At 40.9% G+C, this 24935-nt stretch overlaps 1 protein-coding gene and 1 pseudogene across 1 annotated transcript in view; both read left to right on the top strand.

The window, feature by feature from the left end:
- Positions 1-24935, top strand: part of HSDL2 (hydroxysteroid dehydrogenase like 2) — an 85693-nt gene that overhangs the window by 53380 nt on the left and 7378 nt on the right. Inside the window, 3 exon segments of the mRNA XM_033237800.1 lie at positions 1456-1527; positions 14057-14206; positions 19467-19595. Coding sequence (XP_033093691.1) covers positions 1456-1527; positions 14057-14206; positions 19467-19595 — 351 coding nt within the window.
- On the top strand, positions 14528-17466 carry LOC117099435 (annotated as a pseudogene).

Genomic DNA, 24935 nt, shown 5'->3' with positions numbered 1-24935 from the left:
TATTAGGATACAACAAAGATGAATTCATTCCTGCCCTCCAGAAGTTTGCTTAAACTTCTGAAAGAGAGAGAGAGAGACAGGAGACTGAGGCAGGAGGCTCATTTGAGCCCAGAATTTTGAGACTAGCCTAGGCAAAACAGCAAGACCCCATCTCAAAAAAAAAAAAAAGAAAAAAGAAAAGAAAAAAAGGAAAAGAAAGAAAGGAAGAGAAAAGAAAAAGAGAGCAATTGAAATTGTTAACGTCTCACTGTACTACAGTTTTGAAGGCTTTGTGGCCTTTAAATCTTCTAGTGTGCACGTGTCTTAGAGTTATCAGTGTAATTAAAACAGCCTATTTGCTAACCACAACCATTAGCTGAAAATAAGACCCAGTGGAGGCTGTGTGCAGTGGCTCACACCTGTAATCCCAGCGCTTTGGGAGGCCAAGGCTGGCAGATCACTAGAGCCAAAGAGTTCAAGACCATACTGGGCAACATGGCAAAACCCTCTGTCTACAAAAAATAAAAATGAGTGGTCGGGTGCCATGGCTCATGCCCATAATCCCAGCACATTGGGAGACCAAGGTGGGTGGATATCCTGAGGTGAGGAGTTCGAGACCAGCCTGACCAATATGGTGAAACTCTGTCTCTACTAAAAATACAAAAATTAGCCAGGCCTGGTGGTGGGCACCTGTAATTCCAGCTACTTGGGAGGCTGAGGCAGGAGGATTGCTTGAACCTAGAAGGCGGAGGGTGCAACGAGCCGAGATTGTGCCACTGTACTCAAGCCTAGGCGACACAGCGAGACTCCATCTCAATAAATAAATAAATAAATATTAGCTGGGTATGGTGGCTTGCACCTGTGGTCCCAGTTACTTGGGAGGCTGAGGGAGGAGGATCACCCAGGAGGTGGAGGTTGCAGTGAGCCAAGATCGTGCCACTGCACTCCAGCCTGGGTGACAGTGAGACCCTGTGTCAGTAATAATAATAATCACCCAGTGGAATGGATGGCATAGGATAGCTTAGTTTTCATGATGATGGAGTGAGAGGAAGAGGGAGAGAGAGAAGAAACCCAAATGCACTAATGCTGAGAAGAAAGTCCTTCTTAAGAAGGAGCCCTCTGCTCTTAGGAGGGTAGGTAAGAAATGAGTCCTGAGCACTTTGGAAGAATGTGGGCCAGAAGAGCAGTGTAGGATGAGAAGGGCAAAGGTTCCTGGGAGAGCAGGTAAAGGCTTTACAGAACAGGTGATCTTCTGGGGATTAAATCTTGAAGATAAAATTTATCAGAGGAGAGGAGGATAACTGAATTATGAGAAAATTAATTTAATGAAGATCAGGTCATTCGACAGTTCTCATGGAGGCCTTTTCTGTTGCACCAGAATGATTTTTAATAAAACAGATATGTTTACTAAACAGATGTTAAAATCTTACTATGTTGTAGTTACATTAACCTAATGGTTTGGGGTCAATTTTTCAGGTCATCCTTTGCAACCAGATTTCTTCTTAGATGAATACCCAGAAGCAGTTAGTAAGAAAATGGAATCAGCTGGTAAGATCTAGACTATATTTTATGTTAGAAAATATAAATCCTAACTTACGTATTTCTTCCAAAATATGGAATTGATCCTATAACAGTGACATTTCTGCCTTCTGTTTTTAAACTATTTTGTAATTTAAAGTAAACAAGTAATGTGAGCTCTCAGTTAATTCTAGTAAAGAAGGTTGTTTTGTTCATCTACCAGTAAGAAGTTTTAATAAGGCTGGGCACAATGGCTCATACCTGTAATCCCAGCACTTTTGAGGCGAATGGATCACTTGAGTCCAGGAGTTTGCGACAAGCTTGGGCAACATGGCAAAACCCCATGTCTACAAAAAAATAAGCGGGGCGGGGTGGCACGGGACTGTAGTCCCAGCTACTCAGGAGGCTGAGGTGGGAGGATCACCTGAGCCCCGGAAGTTGAAGCTTCAGTGAGCCATGATCGTGCCACTGCACTCTAGCCTGGGTGACAGAGCAAGACCCTGTCTCAAAAAAAAAAAAAAAAAAAAGAAGAAGTTATTAATATATTCTTTGCATTTGGTTAAAAAAAAAAGTCTGAAAAAACTTTCTTTTCAGGTTTTATTTATTTTCTTTTGCACTGTCTTTAGGTATTTCATGTTGATATGTTATTTTGAGGAAAAGTGTGTCATATATCAAATACATCTAACACCATTTCCACAGTTTGTGTTATGTGACTATTTTATGGAAGAAATCCACTTCAGAGGCGGTTCGGGTTTTACTTTGTTTTGTTTCTGTAATTCAGAAACAATAGTGCCCTTGAATTGGTCCAGAGTTTACATTTTAGACTTTGTGTTCTGACATTTTGCCAGTGACTCACTTAAAGAAGAAATACTTTAATGAATACCTGTGGGAAGAATTTCTCTCCTGGTTTACTAATAAGAATGGCTGTGCTTCTTCTGGGCCCTTACCTTATTTTTATCTTATAGATGCTGTGATGCTCATCGATTTTGTTTTTTTTTAGAAGTCTGATAGAAAATGTAGGAATGAATTTTCTTGATACCTTTAGCAAATCTGTGGCACCTCACTGCAGTGCATTTTAGTGCCAAACCTTATTTCCAGCTTTCCTTTATTTATTCTTTATTATTTATCTTTTCTTTTTCCAAATTTTTGTAGTAATTAAAAAAAATACTTAGGTAATAAAAAGGACTTTTTTGTACTATGGACAATTTAAAACAATAGAAAGGAAAATAGTTACTCATAATCCTACTACCCAGAGTATTAAAACCAGGAAAAACAGGATTCTCAGTCTTTTTCTCAAAAGGCCTCTTACAGAATGGTGGAAAATTATCAAAGTCTGGAAGAGTCTGGTCTTCAAGTTAGTTAAGTCCAAAACTCTGATTTTTGCCCAGCGCCCTAAGGTTAGATCTGTCTTTTAGAAGAAGGCATGCATGAACTGAGCTCATTTAAATTCCAAATTTTAAATAATAGTAACCATTTATTGATCAAGTATATTCATTTTGTTTATTCAATAAATATTTACTGGACACCTACTATGTGCCAAACACTGTGCTAAGTACTTTGCATGCATTGTCTTGTTTAACACCATTAATCCCCAAGATAGATACTACCCTCATTTTATAGCTGCGATTGCACAGCCAGCAGGTGGCAGAACCAAGATTTAAACTTGTATTTCTCTGATTCCAAAGCCCATGTCTTTAACCAGTAAACTTAAATGGCTTTCCTAACACTTGAATACTTAGTCTTAAAAATTTAAGCATATTCTTAGTCTGGGCAACATGGTGAGACCCTGTCTCTACAAAAAATAAAAAAAATTAGCTGGGCATGGTGGCACATGCCTGTAGTCTCAGCTACTCACAGGAGACTGAAGCAGGAGAATCCCTTGAGCTCAAAAGTTTAAGGCTGCAGTGAGCTATGATTGAGCTACAGCACTCCAGCCTGGGCAACAGAGCAAGACCCTGTCTCAAGTAAATACATAAATTAGCACATTCTTTCCCGTGATAATCCAATTTATTAATTTATAACAAGGAGTTGCCATCTCATAGGTTAAACATGTAGGTGCTTGATCAGCACATTCTCTTCCTTTGGATATAATTACGCATGAAACAGAATCGTAGTCAGAAGGTCATTTAATGACCATGGAATCAGAACAAGGGGTTAGATAGGTAGAGTGTAAAATCAGTGTTTATTGGCATCAGGCTTTGATAGGGATAACTTTGCCTATAGCCATCTCCACATAAGCAATGCTCTCACCCTTAAGGTCAGAAGACTCAAATTCCTTTGGCTAACTTCCCCCACCTAATGCTGCAGGCGCATTTACTTCTGTAGTTCTCTTTTTTTGATTCTGTGTGGTTCAGTCGATAGCAATTTTACTTGACCTTTTCTGTAGATATATTATTATAGTCATATAGATAGTAGCCTGGGCTATAACTTACCTCTTTCAGTTTATTTCTTATGTCCTCTCATAGTTCAGCTCTCTGAGAACCATGTGTATCCCTTGTTTCCAAAGGGGGAGAGGTTCACCTTTCCGTTGCACCCACCTATAATAACCCGTTACCATTTCATTATATATACCTTTTCCAGTATTTGTCCTGTGTATGTTAGCTCTTATATATGTAATTATTGTAAACAGTATACATAGTTTTAAATTGATTTTTTCTTTCTTCCTATCTTAAAAGCAATATCAACCAGGCATAGTGGCTCATGCCTGTAGTCCCAGCACTTTGGGAGGCTGAGGTGGGAGGATTGCTTGAGCCCAGGAGTTCAAAAGTAGTCTGGGAAACATGGCGAAACCTTGTCTCTACAAAAAGTACAAAAATTAGCTGGGTGTGATGGTGCATGCCTGTAGTTCCAGCGACTTGGGAGGCTGAGGTGGGAGGATCACTTGAGTTCAGGAGTTTGAGGTTGCAGTGAGCTATGATGAAGCCAGTGAACTCCAGCCTGTGTGAGAGAGTGAGACCCTGTCTCAAAAAACAAACAAACAAAAAACACAATACCATTATTTCTTCATTGATTCCCCCCACCCCTACTCTCACTGGAACAACAGGGAGCCCACTCAGTCTTTTTTTTTTTTGACTTCCAGCTTATTCTTATTTTTATTTTTTATTTGTTTTAGAGACTGGGTCTCACCCTGTCACCCAAGCTGGAGTGCAGTGGCTCAATCATAGCCCACTGCAGCCCTCAAACTCCTGGACTTAAACAATCCTCTCACCTCAGCCTCCCCAATAGCTGGGACTAGAGGTGCATGCCACCACGTCCAGCTAATTTTTAAATTTTTGTAAAGAGGGAATCTTATTATATTGCCCAGGCTGGTCTCAAACTCCTGGCCTCAAACAATCATCCTGCCTTGGCCTCCCAACGTGCTGGGATTACAGGCATGAGCTATGGTGCTGGGCCTATTTTCCTTCAGTTACAATTTTAATTGCTTCTGTTCCATTTGTTCTTGATTCTCAGAAACACTTATTCTTACCCTGGCTCCCCTTACCCTTTCCCTGTAGTTAGCACCACTTCTCATTGGTTCCGGCTTTCTCTCCTGTATTCTGGAGACCTTTTTTTTTTTTTTTTTTTTTTTGAGGCGGAGTCTCGCTCTGTCGCCCGGGCTGGAGTGCAGTGGCCGGATCTCAGCTCACTGCAAGCTCCGCCTCCCGGTTCACGCCATTCTCCTGCCTCAGCCTCCCAAGTAGCTGGGACTACAGGCGCCCGCCACCTCGCCCGGCTAGTTTTTTGTATTTTTAGTAGAGACGGGGTTTCACTGTGTTAGCCAGGATGGTCTCGATCTCCTGACCTCGTGATCCGCCCGTCTCGGCCTCCCAAAGTGCTGGGATTACAGGCTTGAGCCACCGCGCCCGGCCTTCTGGAGACCTTTTAAAGTTTGTCCTTTGTATTAAAAAGGTCAGTCTGGTAAGATGTTCTATAGCTTAGTTTCTCTTCCATATTGTCTCAAATGGTTATTTTAATTTGCTATGGTGCTTATATTTCTCTCACTTCCTCTTTTATTTTATCCTATTGTCTTTTCATCTCAGCCAGTTATATATAACTTTCTGTCCCTGTTTCATATAGTTTTTTTTTAAGGCTTTATTTATTTATTTTTTTGAGACAGAGTCTCTCTCTGTTGCCTACGCTGGAGTGCAGTGGCATGATCTTGGCTCACTGCAACCTCCACCTCTCAGGTTCAAGCAATTCTCCTCCCTCAGCCTCCCTAGTAACTGGGATTACATGGGTGTGCCACCATGCCTGGCTAATTTTGTATTTTTAGTCGAGATGGGGTTTCGCCACGTTGGCCAGGCTGGTCTCAAACTTCTGACCTCAGGTGATCTGCCCACCTTGGCCTCCCAAAGTGCTGGGATTACAGGCATGAGCCACTGTGCCTGGCCAAAGCTTTATTTTTTCTAGATTTCACAGCAAAACTGAGAGGAAGGTATAGAAATATCCCATATACCCGCCTGCCCCACACATGCATAACCTCCTTCCTTAGCAGCATCCTCTACCAGAGTGGCACATTTGTCACAACTGATGAATCTGTATTGACACATCATAATGATATAGTTTTCATGTGGAAGAATTCTTGTTAGTTTTAGATCTTGCTCTTCAGAGTAGCCTCCATTGTCTTGTAGCATGCAATTTTTTTCATAGGCATCAGGTTATTTTTTTTCCCATTAATTCTTCCTCATAATAGGAGGTATCTCTAGAGCTAGTGTAGTCAAAGGCAGGAATGTGTAGGTTGCTTTTGGCTCCACTCCCTGTCCATATGGAGGAATTCCTTTTTCTGAGCTGTAGTTTCAGATGTAGCACCTGTTGGGCAAATAGCTTAGGCCAGTGTGCAAGGCTGACATGTGACCTTCCTTTACTTCCTCTGTTTAAAACTACTCTCCAGGCCTGGCTCAGTGGCTAAAGCCTGTAATCCCAGCACTTTGGGAGGCTGTGGTGGGAGGATCACCTGAGGCCAGGAGTTCTAGATGAGCCTGAGCAATATAGCAATAGCAAGATCCCATTTCTACAAAAAATTTTTAACAATAGCCAGGCGTGGTGGTACGTACCTGTGGTCTCAGGTACTTGGGAGGCTGAGGCAGGAGGATCACTTGAACCCAGGAGTTCAAGGTTGCAGCGAGCTGTGATTGTGCCATTGCACTCCAGCCCGGGTGACAGAGGGAGATCCTATCTCAAAAACAACATGAAACACAACAAAAACACAAAAACTACTCTCTCCTGGAATGCTCTGCTGCCAGGGTTCTTCCCCTCCCCATCCTTGTCAGCCATGCCCTGGGGCATGTACTTCCCAGGATGCTGCACTGCAGGACTCCCCTACTGTCTGCTTATCTTATTTGGGAGCTACAAGCTTTGGAACTGGATTTGAAAGATGAGGATGAGGAATCATATAGAGTGTGTCTTGAAAAGTAGCGTGTGTAAAACAGAGAGACGGCTCCTGATCTTAGTTGGTACAAGCCCAGAATCTGATCCAGCGTGAGCTTCTCTTCTTTGTTCGGGTGGGCAGAGATTTTTTTCTTTGAGATCTTTCATGAGGGAAAGCATAGGAGACCTGTCTTTCTGAGACTGACTAGAGCTGCTGAACCTCTCCTCCTAGATTCAGACAATAGATTGTGTATCAGTCTAGGTGATGTTCAGTATTTCCCCTTTTTTGCGTGTGCATTTTTATATTTATTCAGTGTGAAGTTAGGAGAGCCTGTGTCAGGGACTACCAGCCATATGTCATCTTCTTTTGTGTATTGGAATTCTATAAATATTTCTTTCCCATTCCGGCTTACATTTTTGTAGTCTGATGGCTGCACCTTTAAAATCTATCTTTTTTTTTTTTTTTGTCTCCTGAAGTTTTTTTTTTTCTCTTGTGCAAACTCATCATGTTTACGTCTCAATAATCCAGGTGATAAATTATGCAATTTATCTCTTGGCAAATGTCTTTCAGGGATAAACTAAAGTTTTTGCTGCAATCTCCTTGGCACTTTATATGTAGATGAGTATTATACCTTGACTAATATACAAATCACCTGAAGTAGTTACCCACTAGGAAGGGAGGGGTTCCAGCAGTTATTTATATGACAGACTCAGTTCTCTCTGGTGTAACTGCTAAAATGAAACACATGACCTGCCCGGAAACATGAAGGAACCCTGCGTCTTCGCTGCCCTTGCTTTAGCAGCCTTTGCTTGGTCAACTTCTGGTGAGTTTCACATCTCAGCACTGTGCTCAGCTTTTATGTTGGCTATATAAAAAATTAGATTGCTAAACACAGAAGAAAATGTTGAGGACATATTTATTACTCAGTGGATAAAACTGCAGGCTCTGGAGTCAGACTGCCTGGATTTAATCTTGAGTTGCATTTGTTTTTATTAAACAAATTGAAATGCTTTCTGGAACAAGGCAAGTTAACAATAAAAAGGGGGAAATTAACTTTTGTATGTTCTGTATCTGGTCACCATCATGAGCTTTTTGTTGCTGTTTTTAAAGACATCTAATAGTTTCTGAGAGAGAGTGAGTACTCACTGAAAGCACAGACTTCGGAGTAAGACAGATATGGGTTCAAATCCGGTGCCTGCCACTTACATCTGTCATTTTGGGCACATCACTTCAGCTCTCTGAAACAGTTTTGTCACCGCTTGCTTTCCTTGTGTAATTATTGTGAGGAATAAGAGTGATAGTATATCATATTGTACATTTGATGCAGGAAGCCCCCATAACTATTGGTTGCTGTAGTTATTATTAATTATCTTGGATTTTCTACATGGTATAACTTCTTGTCTGCATATAATAATATCTTTGAAGGATTATTTCTGGCATATATCTTAATACACTGACTTGAACTTCCAGGAGTTCATTAAAACTATTTTATTTTAATTATCCTTATTTTATTCTTAATTTTAATTAGAAAAATCTTCAGATTTTACCATAAGGTGTTAACATTTGTATAAGATGGACTTTTTTTTAATCAGAGAAGTTAGATTGGTATCTGCTTTTTTTAGTGTAATAAACTTGTTACATTTTAAATATGTTAAATGGGTAATGTTCTCTTTCTGTGCTCTTTCTTCCTTTCTTTCCTTTTTTTTTTTTTAATTGAGATGGAGTCTGTTCTGTTGCCCAGGCTGGATGCAGTGGCGTTTTCTTGGCTCACTGCAACCTGCGCCACCTGGGTTCAAGCAATTCTCCTGCCTCAGCCTCTTGAGTAGCTGGGATTACAGGCTCGCGTCACCATGCCCGGATAATTTTATTTTTATTTTTTTATTTTTAGTAGAGACAGGGTTTCACTGTGTTAGCCAGGATGGTCTCAATCTCCTGACCTCGTGATCCACCTGCCTCGACCTCCCAAAAGTGCTGAGATTACAAGCATGAGCCACCATACCCGGCCTTTTTCTATGCTCTCTTCTTTGAAGGTTTGAAATACCTACTAAGTCATTTGGGTCTCTTCTGAAGTTATTTCTTTCAGAACTTTTATTTTATTCAATTATAGGCTTTTTAAAACATAAAAAAACCAAAATTATCCATTTGAAGTTTCAAAACCTATTTAAGAGTTGACATGTAGTATTTCACTTACACAGTTTTTTAAAGTTTTCAAACTGTTTTATCTCTTTCCTTTGTTTTTTCATTTTTTCTTTTGAGACAAAGTCTCACTCTGTCACCCAGGCTGGAATGTAGTGGCATGATCTCAGCTCACTGCAACCTCCACCTCCCAGGTTCAAGGAATTCTCGTGACTCAGCCTCCTGAGTAGCTGGGATTACAGGCACCCGCCACCATGCCCAGCTAATTTTTGTATTTTTAGTAGAGATGGGGTTTCACCATGTTGGTCAGGCTGTTCTCAAACTCCTGACCTCAGGTGATCCACCCACCTCAGCCTCCCAAAGTGCTAGGATTACAGGTGTGAGCCTCTGCGCCCGGCCTCTTTCCTCTGTTTTAAAAATTATTTTTCTTTTTTCTTGATCAGTTGCTTATTTTATGGTATCTTATTATTTTTTTCTCAAAAGCACCAGATTTTAAATTTTATTTCATGTTTAATTCTACAGCTTTTCTCTTTTCTGATTCATTATCTTTTTAAAAACAACTTGAGATATAACTTACATACACCAAAAAATTCACCATTTTAGGCTGGGCACGGTGGCTCATGCCTGTAATCCTAGCACTTTGGGAGGCTGAGGCAGGCAGATCGTCTGAGCTCAGGAGTTCAAGACCAGCCTGGGCAACAGGCAAAATCCTGTCTCTACTAAAAATACAAAAAATTAGCTGGGTGTGGTGGTGCACATCTGTAATCCCAGTTACTCGGGAGGCTGAGGCAGGAGAATCACTTGAGCCCAGGAGGTGGAGGTTGCAGTGAGCCAAAATCATGTCACTGCACTCCAGATGGGGCACCAGAGTGAACCTCTGTTTAAAAAAAAAAAAAAAAAATTCACCACTTGAAAGTGTCTAATGATTTTTAGCATCTTCCCAGAATTGTGCAACCATCTGATTCCTTACTTTTTTTGCTTTTGCTTTATTGTTTTCTCCTTTCTTTGAGGACGCTTTTGTTCCTGTTCTTACTTGTTGGGCTAATACTTTATTGTTATTTCTTTTAAAATAATGAAATAAAGTTTTTGCATTTATCCCCTTAACATAGTTTTGGCTACAGCCAATCAATTTTGTTATATACTTTACTCAATTTTGATAGCATTTTAAATTAGTCTGTATAGAAAAGCTTAGTACGGGCATGATGTAGGGGCTCACACCTGTAATCATAACACTGTGGGAGACAGAGGTGGGATGATCACTTGAGGACAGGAGTTCAAGACCAGCCTGGGCAACATAGCAAGACCCCATCTCTACAAATAGAAAAAAATTAAAACATTAAAAATTAAAAACATTTTTAAAAAGAAAAGCTTAATACAGAAGTATAAAAAAAGTATAGAACAGGCCAGGTGCAGTGGCTCACACCTGTAATCCCAGCACTTTGGGAGGCTGAGGTAAGCGAATCACCTGAGGTCGGGAGTTTGAGACCAGCCTGCTCAACACGGTGGAACCCTGTCTCAAATAAAAAATACAAAATTAGTTGGGTGCAGTGGTATGCGCCTGTAATCCCAGCTACTTGGGAGGCTGAGGCACCAGAATTGCTTGAACCTGGGAGGTGGAGGTTGCAGTGGGCTGAGATCACGCCACTGCACTCCAGCCTGGGTGACACAGCAAGACTCTGTCTCAAAAAAAAAAAAAAAAAAGTATAGAACAGCTCGAAGAAAAAAATTTAAAGTACCTGTAATCCAATTATAAGTACATTTATATTTTGGCTTATTTCCTTTCAACCACTTTTTTTTTTTTTTGCACATATAACTTAAAATGTATACCCAGAAATAAATATTTTACCAGTAGGTTCATATTTTTTTTTTTGAAAGAAGCTTTATTTATATTATGTTTAATTGCATACACTCTCATTTAATTTAACATTACTTAATTATTGTGAATGTTCTCCATGTCTTCAAAAACAACTTTTTGAGGCCGGGTGCAGTAGCTCATGTGTGTAATCCCAGTCATGGATGGCTGAGGCGGGTGGATCGCTTGAGTCTAGGAGTTCGAGACCAGCCTGGCCAACATAGTGAAACCCTGTCTCTACAAAAAATACAAAAAATTAGCTGGGCATAGTGGCACATGCCTGTGGTGCCAGCTACTCAGGAAGCTTGAACTCAGGAAGTTGAGGCTGCAGTGAACCTTGATTGTACCACTGCACTTCAGCCTGGGTGACAGAGTAAGCCCCTGTCTCAAAAAACAATAAATAAATAAATAAATAGATAAATATTGGAATTCATAGCTCAATTTTAAAATTGGCTTCTAAATAATAATACCTTATATTAATAGTAATGTGTCCCACTCACTTACACTAGTGTACACTTGGAAAATAACTGGGAAGTGGCCTTGCTCAAATAAGCACTGCAAAGGTTAGAAAGTATTAGGTGTTATCATTGAAGCATGGGGAATACCTTTTTCAAATTTAACTGGTGAAGATGAACTACTGGCCAAATTTATGTTTTCAAATTGTAGAAGAAATATGTACGTGTGTATGTATTTACATATTCAGCCTTATATTGTTTAATTCAGTGTCTATTCAAAAACTATCTTAACTAAAATAGTCTTACATTCTATCCCAGTTCTTAAGTAGAACCCATCACTTCCCGACTTAATTTTATGTATGTATGCATGTATATGCATTTGCATATTGTCTGTCTACCCTAGTCAGTTTTCTTGTATGTCTGTGTCTGGCTTGGTGTCATGGTAATACTGGCCTCACATAATTAATTAGAAAGTGTTCCCTCCTCTTGCATTTTTTGGAAGAGTTTTGAAGGTTCGGCAGGCATATAAAAATAGATACTGTGTGATTGATTCCATTTATTTGAAGATAAACATGAGACAAAACTAATACATGGTGTTAGCAATTAGGAGGGGTTGTGGAGTGGGCTTCTGGGATACCTGCAATGTCCTCTTTCTTGACCTAGGTGGTGATGACACGATGTTTTCACTTTCTTACATAAATTTTGGTCTGGATACACCTGATCACTGTTTCTGAATGTATGTTACACATCAATAAAAAGCAGCGCCATGCTAAGGGCAAGGCAGGAGAAGTGGATTGCCCCCAGTGCAGGCAATAAAGGGGTACACTGTAGTAAATTTTAAAACAATAATAAAACAGGCTAAAGAAATTCTTTAAGGCTTTCATCTCTAATATCTGTTTGTACTTTAACTTATAAAAGGAAAAGGGTTTTTTTTTTAAAATCTGTGGAAACATCATAATGAAAGGCAATTTATATTCAGTATACTTTATGAATTAATAGCTTACTTTGTACTATGGAGTATCTTTATGCTGTCAATTAGATTTCATGTACTAACCTTTGGGGAATTGTATTAGACAAGATGGCTGTATATAATTTGAGTTGAGAAAGAGATTCACCTTCAGCCTAGAGCACAGATTGGCCTTGGAGTTAATTAATGAATTGTTCTTACCTGTTTCTGGGGGCAACTACTTAGCTGCCCCTATGTGATTCTAGGATGATAAGTAAAGTGCTGCAATCCCAGCACTTTGTGAGGTCAAGGTGGGCAGATCACCTGAGATCAGGAGTTTGAGACCAGCCTGGCCAACATGGTGAAACCCTGTCTCTACTAAAAATTCAAAAGTTAGCCGGGCATGGTGGTGGGCACCTGTAGTCTCAGCTACTTGGGAGGCTGAAGCAGGAGAATCGCTTGAACCGGGAGACGGAGGTTGCAGTGAGCCGAGATCAAGTCACTGCACTCCAGCCTGGGTGACAAAGCGAGATTTTGAGACAAATCTCAAAAATAAATAAATAAATAAATAAATAAATACACAAACAGTGACAGTATTGGGAGGCAGCATCATGATATGGGAGCAAAGCAGTCCTATGAACTGCTGTCTTCTCCCCTGACTTAACATCATATGTTAAGTTGTTATAGCCAATGGGTTAAGTGAATGCAAGTTTTAAAATGTTGCAGGCAACCTCCATTCCCGTGACCTAGTGTTTTCAGAGAGGGCAGCCTGTTAGGGAGCTAATAGTTTAACCTCCCTTTTCATCTACTGGGAGGATCAATCTGAATAAGTGAGATGGGGAGAACTTGAGGTTGTATGTCAGACCCTTCTGAGCATTCTCTTTTTGAGCAGGCTGTCCTCAGTTTTTTACATCATCTGTACTTAACAGAGCATTTCTAACCTGTGATGGGAGGATGCAGGATCAATCCATGGGTGAAAGGACTATGTGAATAGATTGAATATAGAGGTAGAGTGATTAGAAAGCACACTTGGGTGTTGATTCAAGCTACAGTCTCCAGTATAGCTCCACTAATTCCACAGCTGATATTTTGATTTCCATCTTTCTGATTCCAGTGTCTTTTTGTTCTCATTTGGTTTTAGAACTCAGAGAAATTGACAGAGGAGTGATTGATTATCATCCCTAATACTCCAGTAGTTGTGTTTAGGTCTGTTTATTTTTTTGAGACACAGTCTCCCTCTGTCACCCAGGCTGGAGTGCAGTGGCGTGATCTCGGCTCACTAGCAGCCTCCACCTCCCAGGCTCAAGTCATCCTCTCACCTCAGCCTCCCAAGTAGCTGGGACTACAGACACCAACCACCATGCCCAGCTAATTTTTGTATTTTTTGTAGAGACAGGGTTTCTCCATGTTGCCCAGGCTGGTCTTGAACTCCTGGGCTAAGTGATCCGCCTGCCTTGGCCTCCCAAAGTGCTGGAATTACACGCATGAGCCACCACGCCCAGCCTTGGCCTCACAAAGTGCTCAGATATAGAAGGTCTGTTTATAATGAATATTTATAGTTTAGTAGTATTTTTCACCTAATCTGAAAGTCAGCCTTTTATTTGGAGAGTATAAACCATTTACATTTATAGTCACAATTGATGTGTGTTTGACTGTTATTCTGTCAATATGATTTATGCTTTTACATGCCACTTAATGCATTTAAAGTCATTTTGGTCAAATAGGTCTAATTGGTGGCAAGTCTGTCCTGCTGATTAATTAATTCTGTGTGTGGTCCTTCACTGCCAAGCATTAAGGTCATTTGCTTGAATAATATCTTATAGGTGCTGTTCCAGAATTCAAGGAAGAGAAACTGCAGCTGCAACCAAAACCACGTTCTGGAGCTGTGGAAAGAACATTTAGAATTGTTAAGGATTCTCTCAGTGATGATATTGTTAAAGCCACTCAAGCAATCTATCTGTTTGAACTCTCCGGTAAGGACTGCATCTGGTAATCTGAAGTTTTTATGAAACAAAATGGGGTGTTTCCTTTGGAAGAAAATCAGCCTCCAACAGTGATGCCCTGGATAGTTGGCTGCATTCAAGACCCTTACTCTTGAATGTAGACATTCAAGAACAGCACCTATAACTATTAACTTGTTTTTGTTGTTGTTTCTTTGAGATGGAGTCTTTGTCACCCAGGCTGGAGGGCAATGGCACGATGATGGCTCACTTCAGCCTCGACCTCCTGGGCTCAAGTGATCCTCCGACTTCAGCCTCCCAATGATCTTTATTTCTAGATTAAGATCAGTGCGTATGGACACATGTAAAGTAAAATTTTATTACAAATATTCCCAGTGTTATATAACTCTGGCATATTTGAGAGAAAATCCTGCGTGGAAGGGCATATGGATCATGACAGGTAATATGATACAGTAATTTATCAACTATAGGCACCTTGCCACTTTTATCTTTGACATTAACAGGTCAGTCTGAAGGCAGTCAGCTTTTTTTACGTTTTTGTTTTTTAAAATTTATTATTATTTTTTTTGTGACGGAGTCTCGCTTTGTTGCCCAGGCTGGAGTGCAGTGGTGTGATCTGGGCTCACTGCAACCTCTGCCTCCCGGGTTCAAGCGATTCTCCTGCTTCTCAGCCTTCCAAGTAGCTGGGATTAAAGGCACCCACCATCACACATGGCTAATTTTTGTATTTTTAGTAGAGGTGGGGTTTTGCCATGTTGCCCAGGCTGGTCTCAAACTCCTAGCCTCAAGCGATCCTCCTGCCTCAGCCTCCTCCCAAAGTGCTGAGATTGCACGTGTGAGCCATTGTGCCCGGATGATAGTTAGCTTTTAAAAACCAATTAATATTGTTCTTCTCCATATAAAATTTACCCACGTTAAATAGCTGCCAGGGATGGTGGCATGCAGCTGTAATCGCAGTTACTCAGGAGGCTGAGGCTGGAGGATCACTTGAGCCCAAGAGTTCAAGACTGTAGTACACTGTGATCACATCTGTGAATAACCACTGCACTCCAGCCTGGACCACATAGTGAGACGCATCTCAAACAAATAAAAGTAAGAACAGATAAAATTTATGTTAAAAAAAAAAGCTACCTCAGCCCCATTATACACAAACTTTTTTATACTTCGTCCTCTTTGCTTTATCTTAATCCATCTTGCCTTCCTTTTCTGACTTCCTTGCCATCCTTGGAATCCATCATCCATGGCTTTAGTCACTCTCTTCCTTGTGTCCTAAACTTGCTGGACACTTTGTGCTTATGCCATCACCTGTCAAAAGACTAGTCCTGGCTGAATCAAACTCTCTGGCTGCCCCACAGTTGCATCCAGGCTGCTAAGTTTTGAGGGAGGAAAGGAAAAAAAAAAATATCACACCACCCGGGTGGTTCTGTACCAGCAGAAATTGACTATTGCCCCACTTCAGCTGAGGTTTAAGCAACACTTCAGAATTCTGTATTTTCATGGTCAGCTTACTGCTGCATTTTCCACAGTGACTATTTTAAACTTTCTCAGTGCTCCTGAAATCTCCCATATTTCCCTTCACCTCTTCCCTGCCAGTGTCAGCAGATAATTCCACTTGCTCTTTGACAGAGGTAGTAGAAGCCTGCAGACATAAATTCCTTCAGCTTCCTGCCATCAGATATCAAATCAACCATGAGAGGCATCATCCTCGCCTCCTTCCCTCTTAGTAGAATGGAGCTCAGCTCTCCACCAGTGCATCTTAAGCTCTAATGTCTATACCAAGTACCTGGGATCTTCCTAAAATGCAAAATAATGATTCAGTAGGTCTGGAGTGGAGTCTGAGATTCTGCGTTTCTGACAGGTAATGACAGTATTGCAGTCCGTGGATCATACTTGGAAGCAAAGTTCTAGAAAACTTTAACAAAGTGCTGTTAATTGTACCTTGTCCTCAATCTGTTCATCTTGCAGCCTCCTTCCCAATGGTATTTTAATGTTCTCAATTCTTTTCTAACTTTAAAACAGAACCCAATGACAATAACAAACCACACACCCCATCTTTTTTCTCCTTTTCAGAGCCAGACTGATTTTCATCTACAGCTTACTCCCCTGAACACACCCTGCTGATACCATTTGTTTCCATTTCACAGAATTGGTTTTCACCAAGGTCCTTGATGACTTCCATGTCACCAGTGGGCATGTGTCATTCCTCCCTTGTGACCACACTGCAGCATTTGATACTGTTAACCACCCTTTCCTTGTGGTAATGCTCCTTCCCCGGTCCTTCATTGTAACCTCCTTGCTTTCCTTCCCTGCCTGTGATCACACCTTGTCAGTCTCCCTTGCTGGCTGCTTCTCCTCTGTCCTTCCCTTAAGCAGTGTTCTTCACGTCACTGTCTCAGCACTCTTGACATTCTACTCCTGACACTTTCTCTAGGAAACCCCAACCATTCACGTGGCTTCAATGACCATATGAACCGATTGATTATGTGTCGCTGTTTCTAGCTTGGCCAGACTTCATCTGACATTTTTAGTTAACTATCACAAAGATGTCTCAGCCTAAAAATGTCCAAAACAACCATTCCCAGGACCTACCTTTGCAAGCACCCATTAAATCTGCTGAGTGTCTGACTTACTGTGTCTCTTGGGCACTGTCGATCCACACCCTCTCTCTGCATGCTTCCTTGCCATGCCTCGAAAAATTGAGGAAATTCCTGGGTGGCTCATGCCTATTATCCCAGCACTTTGGGAGGCTGAGGTGGGCAGATCACCAGAGGTAAAGACCAGCTTGACCAACAGGGCAAAACCTCATCTCTACTAAAACATATAAAAATTAGCCGGGCTTGGTGGTGTGTGCCTGTAGTCCCAGCTACTTGGGAGGCTGAGGCAGGAGAATCGCTTGAACCCCGGAGGCGGAGGTTGCAGTGAGCCCAGATCGCATCACTGCACTCCAGCCTGAGCAACAGAGCGAGACTGTGACTCAAAAAACGAAAGAAAGAAAAAAGAAAAATGGAGGAAATCAAGCACTTTCTGCTCAGATCCAGGCAAGTGGATGCCATATCTGTCAAGATCAAGAAAAATAAAGTTCACAGCAGCAGGATTATACTTTGGTTGTCACAGACAAAGAGAAGGCAGAGAAACTGAAGCAGTCCCTGTCCCCTGGTTTGACAGTGAAGGAGCTGAGATGAAGCAGACATGCTGGTTTGAGCTGTATTAAAATTTTAAACAATGCCTGTAATCCCAGCACTCTGGGAGGCCGATCACTTGAGCTCAGGAGTTTGAGACCAAGCTGGGTAACATAGTGAGACCCTGTCTCTACAAAAATAAAAATAAAAAATTAGCTGGACATGGTGATGTATGCCTATAGTCCCAGCTACTTGGGAGGCTGAGACAGGAAGGCTGCTTAAGCCCAGAAGGTCGAGGCTGCAGTGAGCGGTGATCATGCCACTTCCCTCTAGCCTGGGCAACAGAGCAAGACCCTGTCTTAAAAAATTAAAAATAAAGCAATCTGTTGTTCTTCAGTAGTCTTCTTCCACTTAAAAAACAAATCCACCCAAGCCAAGAACTAGCAGATCATTCCTATGTACCCTCCCCACCTTTTCCTCTTCATATGCAGTTACCTAGTCTTATGGTTCTGCCTTGAAATTCTCTCTCAAATGTACCCACTTTTCTCCATGCCTCTGCCATGCTCCCAGTCCAGGCATGCACCCTCAAGCTCCTCAACTATCCCAACACCATCCTTACTAAGCCCTCTCCATTCTTTTGATTTCTCTCCATGTATTATCTACACTGCAGGTAGGGCCATACGCAAACCTTACCATATGACACATCCTGTAGGATGAAGTCATTCAATCTTTTACATGACTGGCTGTGCTCAGACCTACCTCACCCATGTACCTTCTACTGCCTCACAAGCTCATCCAACACCCATCTACCTTCTAGTGCCACTGTTTTTTTCAGTTCCTCACACATGCTGCACTCTTGATTCTGGCTTTTTTGCATATGCCGTTCCCATTGCCTGAAATACTTTCCCTCTACCCTGTCCATCCAGCCAATTCTTACTTAACTTTCAAATCTCAGCTTCAACTGAGCTTTCCTGACCCTTTTTGAAAATTTAATTTTGCATTGCAGTAAAAGATATGTAAAATTGTAACCACTTCTTTTCTTTTTTTTTCTTTTTGAGAGTTAGTTTCACTCTTGTTGCCCAAGCTGGAGTTGAATGGCGCGATCTTGGCTTACTGCAACCTCTGCCTCCAGGGTTTAAACGATTTTCTTGCCTCAGCCTCCCAAGTAGCTGGGATTACAGGTGTTCCCCACCACACCTGGCTAATTTTTTGTATTGTTAGTAGAAACAGGGTTTCACCATGTTGGCCAGGCTGGTCTCGAACTCCTGACCTCAGGTGATCTGCCCACTTTGGCCTCCCAAAGTGCTAGGATTACAGGTGTGAGTCACCATGCCTGGCCTATTTTAACCACTTCTAAGTGTACAGCTTAGTAGCATTAAATGCATTCACATTGTTTTATAACAGTCATCACCGGCCAGGTGCAGTGGCTCACGCCTGTAATCCCAGCACTTTGGGAGGCTGAGGCAGGCGGATCACCAGGTCAGGAGATTGAGACCATCCTGGCTAACACGGTGAAACCTCGTCTCTACAAAAAATACAAAAAATTAGCTGGGCACAGTGGTGGGCGCCTGTAGTCCCACCTACTTGGGAGGCTGAGGCAGGAGAATGACGTGAACCCAGGAGGTGGAGCTTGCAGTGAGCAGAGATTGAGCCACTGCACTCCAGCCTGGGCGACAGAACAAGACTCCATCTCAAAAAACTCAAAAAAAGAACAAAAAGGAAAGAAAACAAAAAACAATCATCACCATCTATCTCCAGAACTTTTTCATCATTCCAAGTGAAACTCTGTACCTATTAAACAGTAACTCCCATTCCCCCATCCCCCAGTCCCTAGGAACCACTGTTCTACTTTCTGTCTTTATGAGTTTTCTTACTCCAGGTATTTTGACTCTTTAATGTGCTCCCATATCACCCTCTACTTCCTCTTTTGTGAGTAGAACCATGGGTTTTTTTTTTTTTTATTGAAGAGTCTTCAGAGCCTAGCAGAATACCTGGACATGCTTAATAAATATTTGCTGAATTTGACTGATGGAGGTCTGGGGATTTTAACTTGGGAAACAGCATTTTGTAAGATTATTCTAATTGAAGTAATTATTAAATTTAAGAAGAACAGGGCTCCTATAACATTGATTTCTATATGTTTATCTCTCTAGGTGAAGATGGTGGCACATGGTTTCTTGATCTGAAAAGCAAGGGTGGGAATGTCGGATATGGAGAGCCTTCTGAACAGGCAGATGTGGTGATGAGTATGTCTACTGATGACTTTGTAAAAATGTTTTCAGGTGAGTTTTCCAGTTTATTAGTTTACCTTATTGTTCAGAGAAAATTTAGTTCTGACATTTTGCTTTATCCCTTCCCAAATAATCAAAACTTGTAGCTGTTGGCAGCAGTGGAATCTTAGTTTTGGGAAGGCTGTTCTTACTGTTGCCTCTATTGCCATGTCTCCCTCCTCTCACAGGTGGAAGGTAGATGTCAGAATTATTTTCTTCCATTACTGAGAAGCCAGTAATGTTGGGAACAGAGAGATAATTCAAAGAGACTCCTGAGTGGGCTTCAACATATTAGCTGGCCTAAGGTATTATGTTTCCAATAACACCCCAGTCACTGGAGGCACTGAACTCAGTAGCAGCAATTCGCTTATCAAGAGTAAGGTCGTGCTTCCATCTTGCCAGCTGTTTGAAGAGGAAACACATACCAGCCCTCGGCCATGGCCTAGTAACCCTGCTTTCTGTGGAGTCCTAAACCCAGAGAACCTTTTGTGTGATTTTCTATTCTGTCCATTTACCTCTAACTGTGCCAGAAAATTAAGGATAATTTTCTCTTTTCTACTCTTAGAAAACTACTCCAAATGATAAGTTAATTAACGCAAATTCTAAAAAACTAGAAGCAGCACTTGAAACTAAGCATAACATTCTGATCTAAAGAGTCTTTCATGGAATGAGTTATAAATGTTATTCAGACTTTGTTCTGTTTTCATCTTTCTAAACAGGAACATGGTGTATTCTGTGCTCTCTAAGTCTTTCTTTCCAGTTCTAATTCAGGATGCTAATTGCCTACATTCCATCTGAGCCCATCTGTATACGGTGTACTAATGATCAGCATTTCTTCAACTTTTCCCTTTTTTTATAGTGGTATTAAATGTTTATGAAAATTAGAAAAGAGGCCAGGCATGGTGGCTTATGCCTGTAATCCCAACACTTTGGGAGGCCAAGGTGGGAGGATCACTTGCGCCCAGGAGTTTGAGACCAGCCTGGACAACATGGGGAAACCATGTCTCTACAGAAAATAGAAAAATTGGTTGGGTGTGCTGATGCGCACCTGTAGTCCCCAGCTACTCCAGTGGTTGAGGTAGGAGGATTGCCTGAGCCCAGGAGGAGAGGCTGCAGTAAGTTGAGATAAGACCACTGCACTCCAGCCTGGGTGGCAGAATGAGACCCTGTCTCAAAAAAAGAGAAAGTATACCTAAGAAAAAAGAAAATAAAATTATTTTTACCATACCACTGAAAGATGACCATAATATACATATGTATGATGCTAAACCATAACCAAACCAAAATATGGTTTAGCATCTATATATGTATATTATGCTCATCTTATCATGGTTTGCATAATTTGGTTTAGCATCATACATATGTATATTTGTGTGTGTGAGTGTATATAAATATACATGTGTGTTTATAAAAACCATTTTTGGTTTTATAATGGATCATACCATTACTACTGTTTGGCACTTTTTCACTTAATACACTATAACATCTTTTCAATGTTTATCAGTGGTTTTCCCTTTAAGGATTTTTTTTTTTTTTTTTTTCTTGAGATGGAGTTTTGCTCCTGTTGCCCAGGCTGGAGTGCAATGGTGCAAGCTTGGCTCACTGCAACCTCTGCCTCCGGATTCAAGTGATTCTCCTGCCTCAGCCTCCAGAGTCGCTGGGATTACAGGTGCCCACCACCATGCCTGGCTAATTTTTTGTATTTTTAGTAAAGACAGGGTTTCACCATGTTGGCCAGGCTGGTCTCGAATTCCTGACCTCAGGTGATCCACCCACCTTGGCCTCCCAAAGTGCTGGCATTACAAGCGTGAGCCACCATGCCCAGCCCCTTTAATGATTTTTAATAGTTTAGTGTTTCTTCAGTGTTTCAACAACTATCTCTCCATAGAGCTTAAACACAGTTCTTGGGACACATTTAATAAATGCTCAATGAATTGGTGAATTGGTTTCTTACAAGTATTTAACATGAAGACCATTTAAAATAAAAATTTATTGTCAACTTCTAAATGGAAATAACAGTAATTATGTATGATTTATTTATTATATGATTGCTATAGGTTAAGCAATACTCCCAACAGTCCTTTCCAATAAAATATGTTCTCCATTTTATAGCAGTAAGTACTGAGGCTTTGATAAATTCAATAATAAGCCCAAGGTCAGCTGATGAATGAGAAAATAGAGCTAGGATTTGAATCCAAGCTAACTCCAAAGCTTATGCTAGTCTGCCCTCCAAAGGTGAAGAAATCAAGTGACTTCTTTCTTTAATTTACATTTCACTTATGTAGCATACACTTGAAATAATAGGCTTTTTATTGGTATCTTTCTTTGAATGTGGTCTTGAGTTCACTGGATGAGGACAGTCAGTTATATGAATTTTTTTTAAAAAGTTATTCTTATCAAGTATATTTTACAGGTATGGTTTAGATCAGGAGCAAGTGAGTTTGCTTGTGCTTCTTATGTCCTTTTATTCTGTTTTTCCCATCTGCTTTCCTCTAAATGGGCACAATTTAGACTTTATATCCTAAGAATTCTCTTTGATGAAACCATAGCCATTTCTATGCCTAGTTTATATAGTGGATACATTAAAAATATAAAAATTTAGGCCAGGCATGGTGGCTCATGCCTGTAATCCCAGCCCTTTGGGAGGCCAAGGCAGATGGATGACTTGAGGTCAGGAGTTCGAGACCAGCCTGGCCTACAGGGCGAAACCCTGTCTCTACCAAAAATACAAAAATTAGCCGGGTGTGGTGGCACATGCCTGTAACTCCAGCTCCTTGGGAGGCTGAGGCACAAGAATAGGCTGAACCTTGGAAGCAGAGGTTGCAGTGGGCTGAGATCAAGCCACTGTACTCCAGCCTGGGTGACTGACTGAGACTCTGTCTCAAAAAAATAAAAAATAAAAAAATAAAGCAACTAGTAACCAACTAATTGGAATCTCTCCTTTTGGCCAATAGAGGCCACTATATGGTGGAGCAGTATGATAGAAATAAAGTAAATTGAGCAATATTACTTTACCTGAGGAGGGGTGTGTGTGTGTGTGTGTGTGTGTGTGTGTGTGTGTGTGTATAAAACATTGAGCTTACTAGCTTTTTAAAAAACCTTTTGTTAAAACAGTATTGTTGAGGTCTAATTCACATGCAATAAAATTTACCATCCTAAGTATAAATGATTTTTAATAAATTTATAGTTGCACAGCCATAACTACAGTCCAGTTATAGACTGTATGTTATGAGAACATTTCATCACACCAAAAAATTCTCTCATGTCTCTTTGCAGTCGATCCTATTTCCACTCCCAACCCCCTAGCCAGCCAAATACTAATTTGCTCTCTGTCTCTATAAATTTGCTATTTCTGGACATTTTATATATGTGGAATAAAACAGTGTATAGTCTTTTGCATCTAGCTCCTTTTACTTAGCATAGGCTTTTGATATTCATTCATATATATGTTGTAGCTGGTATCAGTAGTTTGGTTCCTTTTTATTGCTGAATAGTATTCCATTGTATGGATATACCACATGTTGTTTATTCACTCACCAGCTGATGGACACTTGGATTGTTTCAAGTTTTTGGCTATTATGAATATTGCTGCTATGAACATTCTCATACATGTATCAGTATGGATATTTGTTTTCATTTTTCTTGGGTAGATTTTTAAGAATGGAATTGCTGGCCGGGCGCGGTGGCTCAAGCCTGTAATCCCAGCACTTTGGGAGGCCGAGGCGGGCGGATCACGAGGTCAGGAGATCGAGACCATCCTGGCTAACACTGTGAAACCCCGTCTCTACTAAAAAATACAAAAAACTAGCCGGGCGAGGTGGCGGGCGCCTGTAGTCCCAGCTACTCGGAGGCTGAGGCAGGAGAATGGCGGTAAACCCGGGAGGCGGAGCTTGCAGTGAGCTGAGATCCGGCCACTGCACTCCAGCCCGGGCGACAGAGCGAGACTCCCTCTCAAAAAAAAAAAAAAAAAAAAAAAAGAATGGAATTGCTAGGTCATATGGTAAGCTGATATTTAACTTTTTGTTTTTTTTCACTTAAAATAAAATAGAGATAGGGTCTCGCTTTGTTGCCCAGGCTGGCCTTGAACTTTTGCGCTAAAGCAATCCTCCCATCTCAGCTTTCCAAAGTCCTGGGATTACAGGTGAGAACCACTGTAAGCCAATATTTAACTTTGTAAGAACCTACCAAACTATTTGCTACAGTGCCTATACCGTTTTTATAGTCCCATCAGCAATGTATTAAGGTTCCATTTTCTCTACCTACTCACCAACACTTGTTGTCTTTTAAAAACATTTTCTTTAACTGCTCCCTGCAGAGCAGGGTTAACTCATAGGCAGTACACCCAGAGTTGGCTTGTTGTCTTTTTTATTATAGCCATTCTAGTAGGCGTGTAGTGGTATCTCATATGTTTATTTATGTGTTTGTTTATTTTTTGAGACAGAGTCTTGCTCTGTCTCCCAGGCTGGAGTGCAGTGGCATGATCTTGGCTCGCTGCAACCTCCACCTCCTGGGTTCAAGCAATTCTCATGCCTCAGCCTCCCAAGAAGCTGGGATTATAGGCATGCACTACCACACCTAGGTAATTTTTGTATTTTTACTAGAGACGGGGTTTCACCATGTTGGCCAGGCTACTCTCAAACTCCTGGCCTCAAGTGATCCACCCACCTCAGCCTCCCAAAGTGCTGGGATTATAGGCACGAGCCACTGTGCCTAGTGTTGTTTTAATTTGCATTTTCTTACTGATAATGATGTTAAACAGATTTTCATGTGTTTAATAGCTATTTATATTGGGTGAATGGTCTATTCAGTCTTTGCTCCTTTTAAAATTGAGTTGTCAGCCAGGCATGGTGGCTCATGCCTACAATTCCAACACTTTGGGGGGCCAAAGAAAGAGAATACTTGAGGCCAGGAGTATGAGACCAGCCTGAATAACACAGTGAGACCTTGCTTCTAAACACACACACACACACACACACACACACACACACACAAAATAAAGTAAAATTGAGTCATCTTTTTAATATTGAGTTGTAAGATTCTTTATAAATTCTGGATGCATGTTCTTTATTGGATATGTGATTTGCAAATATTTTCTCCCAGTATGTGGCTTCTCTTTCCATTTTCTTAATAGTATATTTTGTATTATAAAAGTTTTTTGTTTTGATCAAGTTTAATCTATTATTTTTTCCTCTTATGGTTCATGCTTTTCCCACTAAATATTTTATTCTTTTTCACTACTGTGAATGAAATTATTGTTGTTAGTTTATTCCAAATTGCCTGTTTCTGGTATATAGACCTATACTTAATTTTTGTGTTTTGATTTTGTATCATTTGAATTAATCAGTGAAGCCA

The sequence above is a fragment of the Trachypithecus francoisi genome, unplaced genomic scaffold, assembly GCF_009764315.1.
Source record: "Trachypithecus francoisi isolate TF-2019V2 unplaced genomic scaffold, Tfra_2.0 Lachesis_group16, whole genome shotgun sequence".
NCBI classification, from domain to species: Eukaryota; Metazoa; Chordata; class Mammalia; order Primates; family Cercopithecidae; genus Trachypithecus; species Trachypithecus francoisi.
This window is presented reverse-complemented; position numbering and strand designations above follow the sequence as displayed.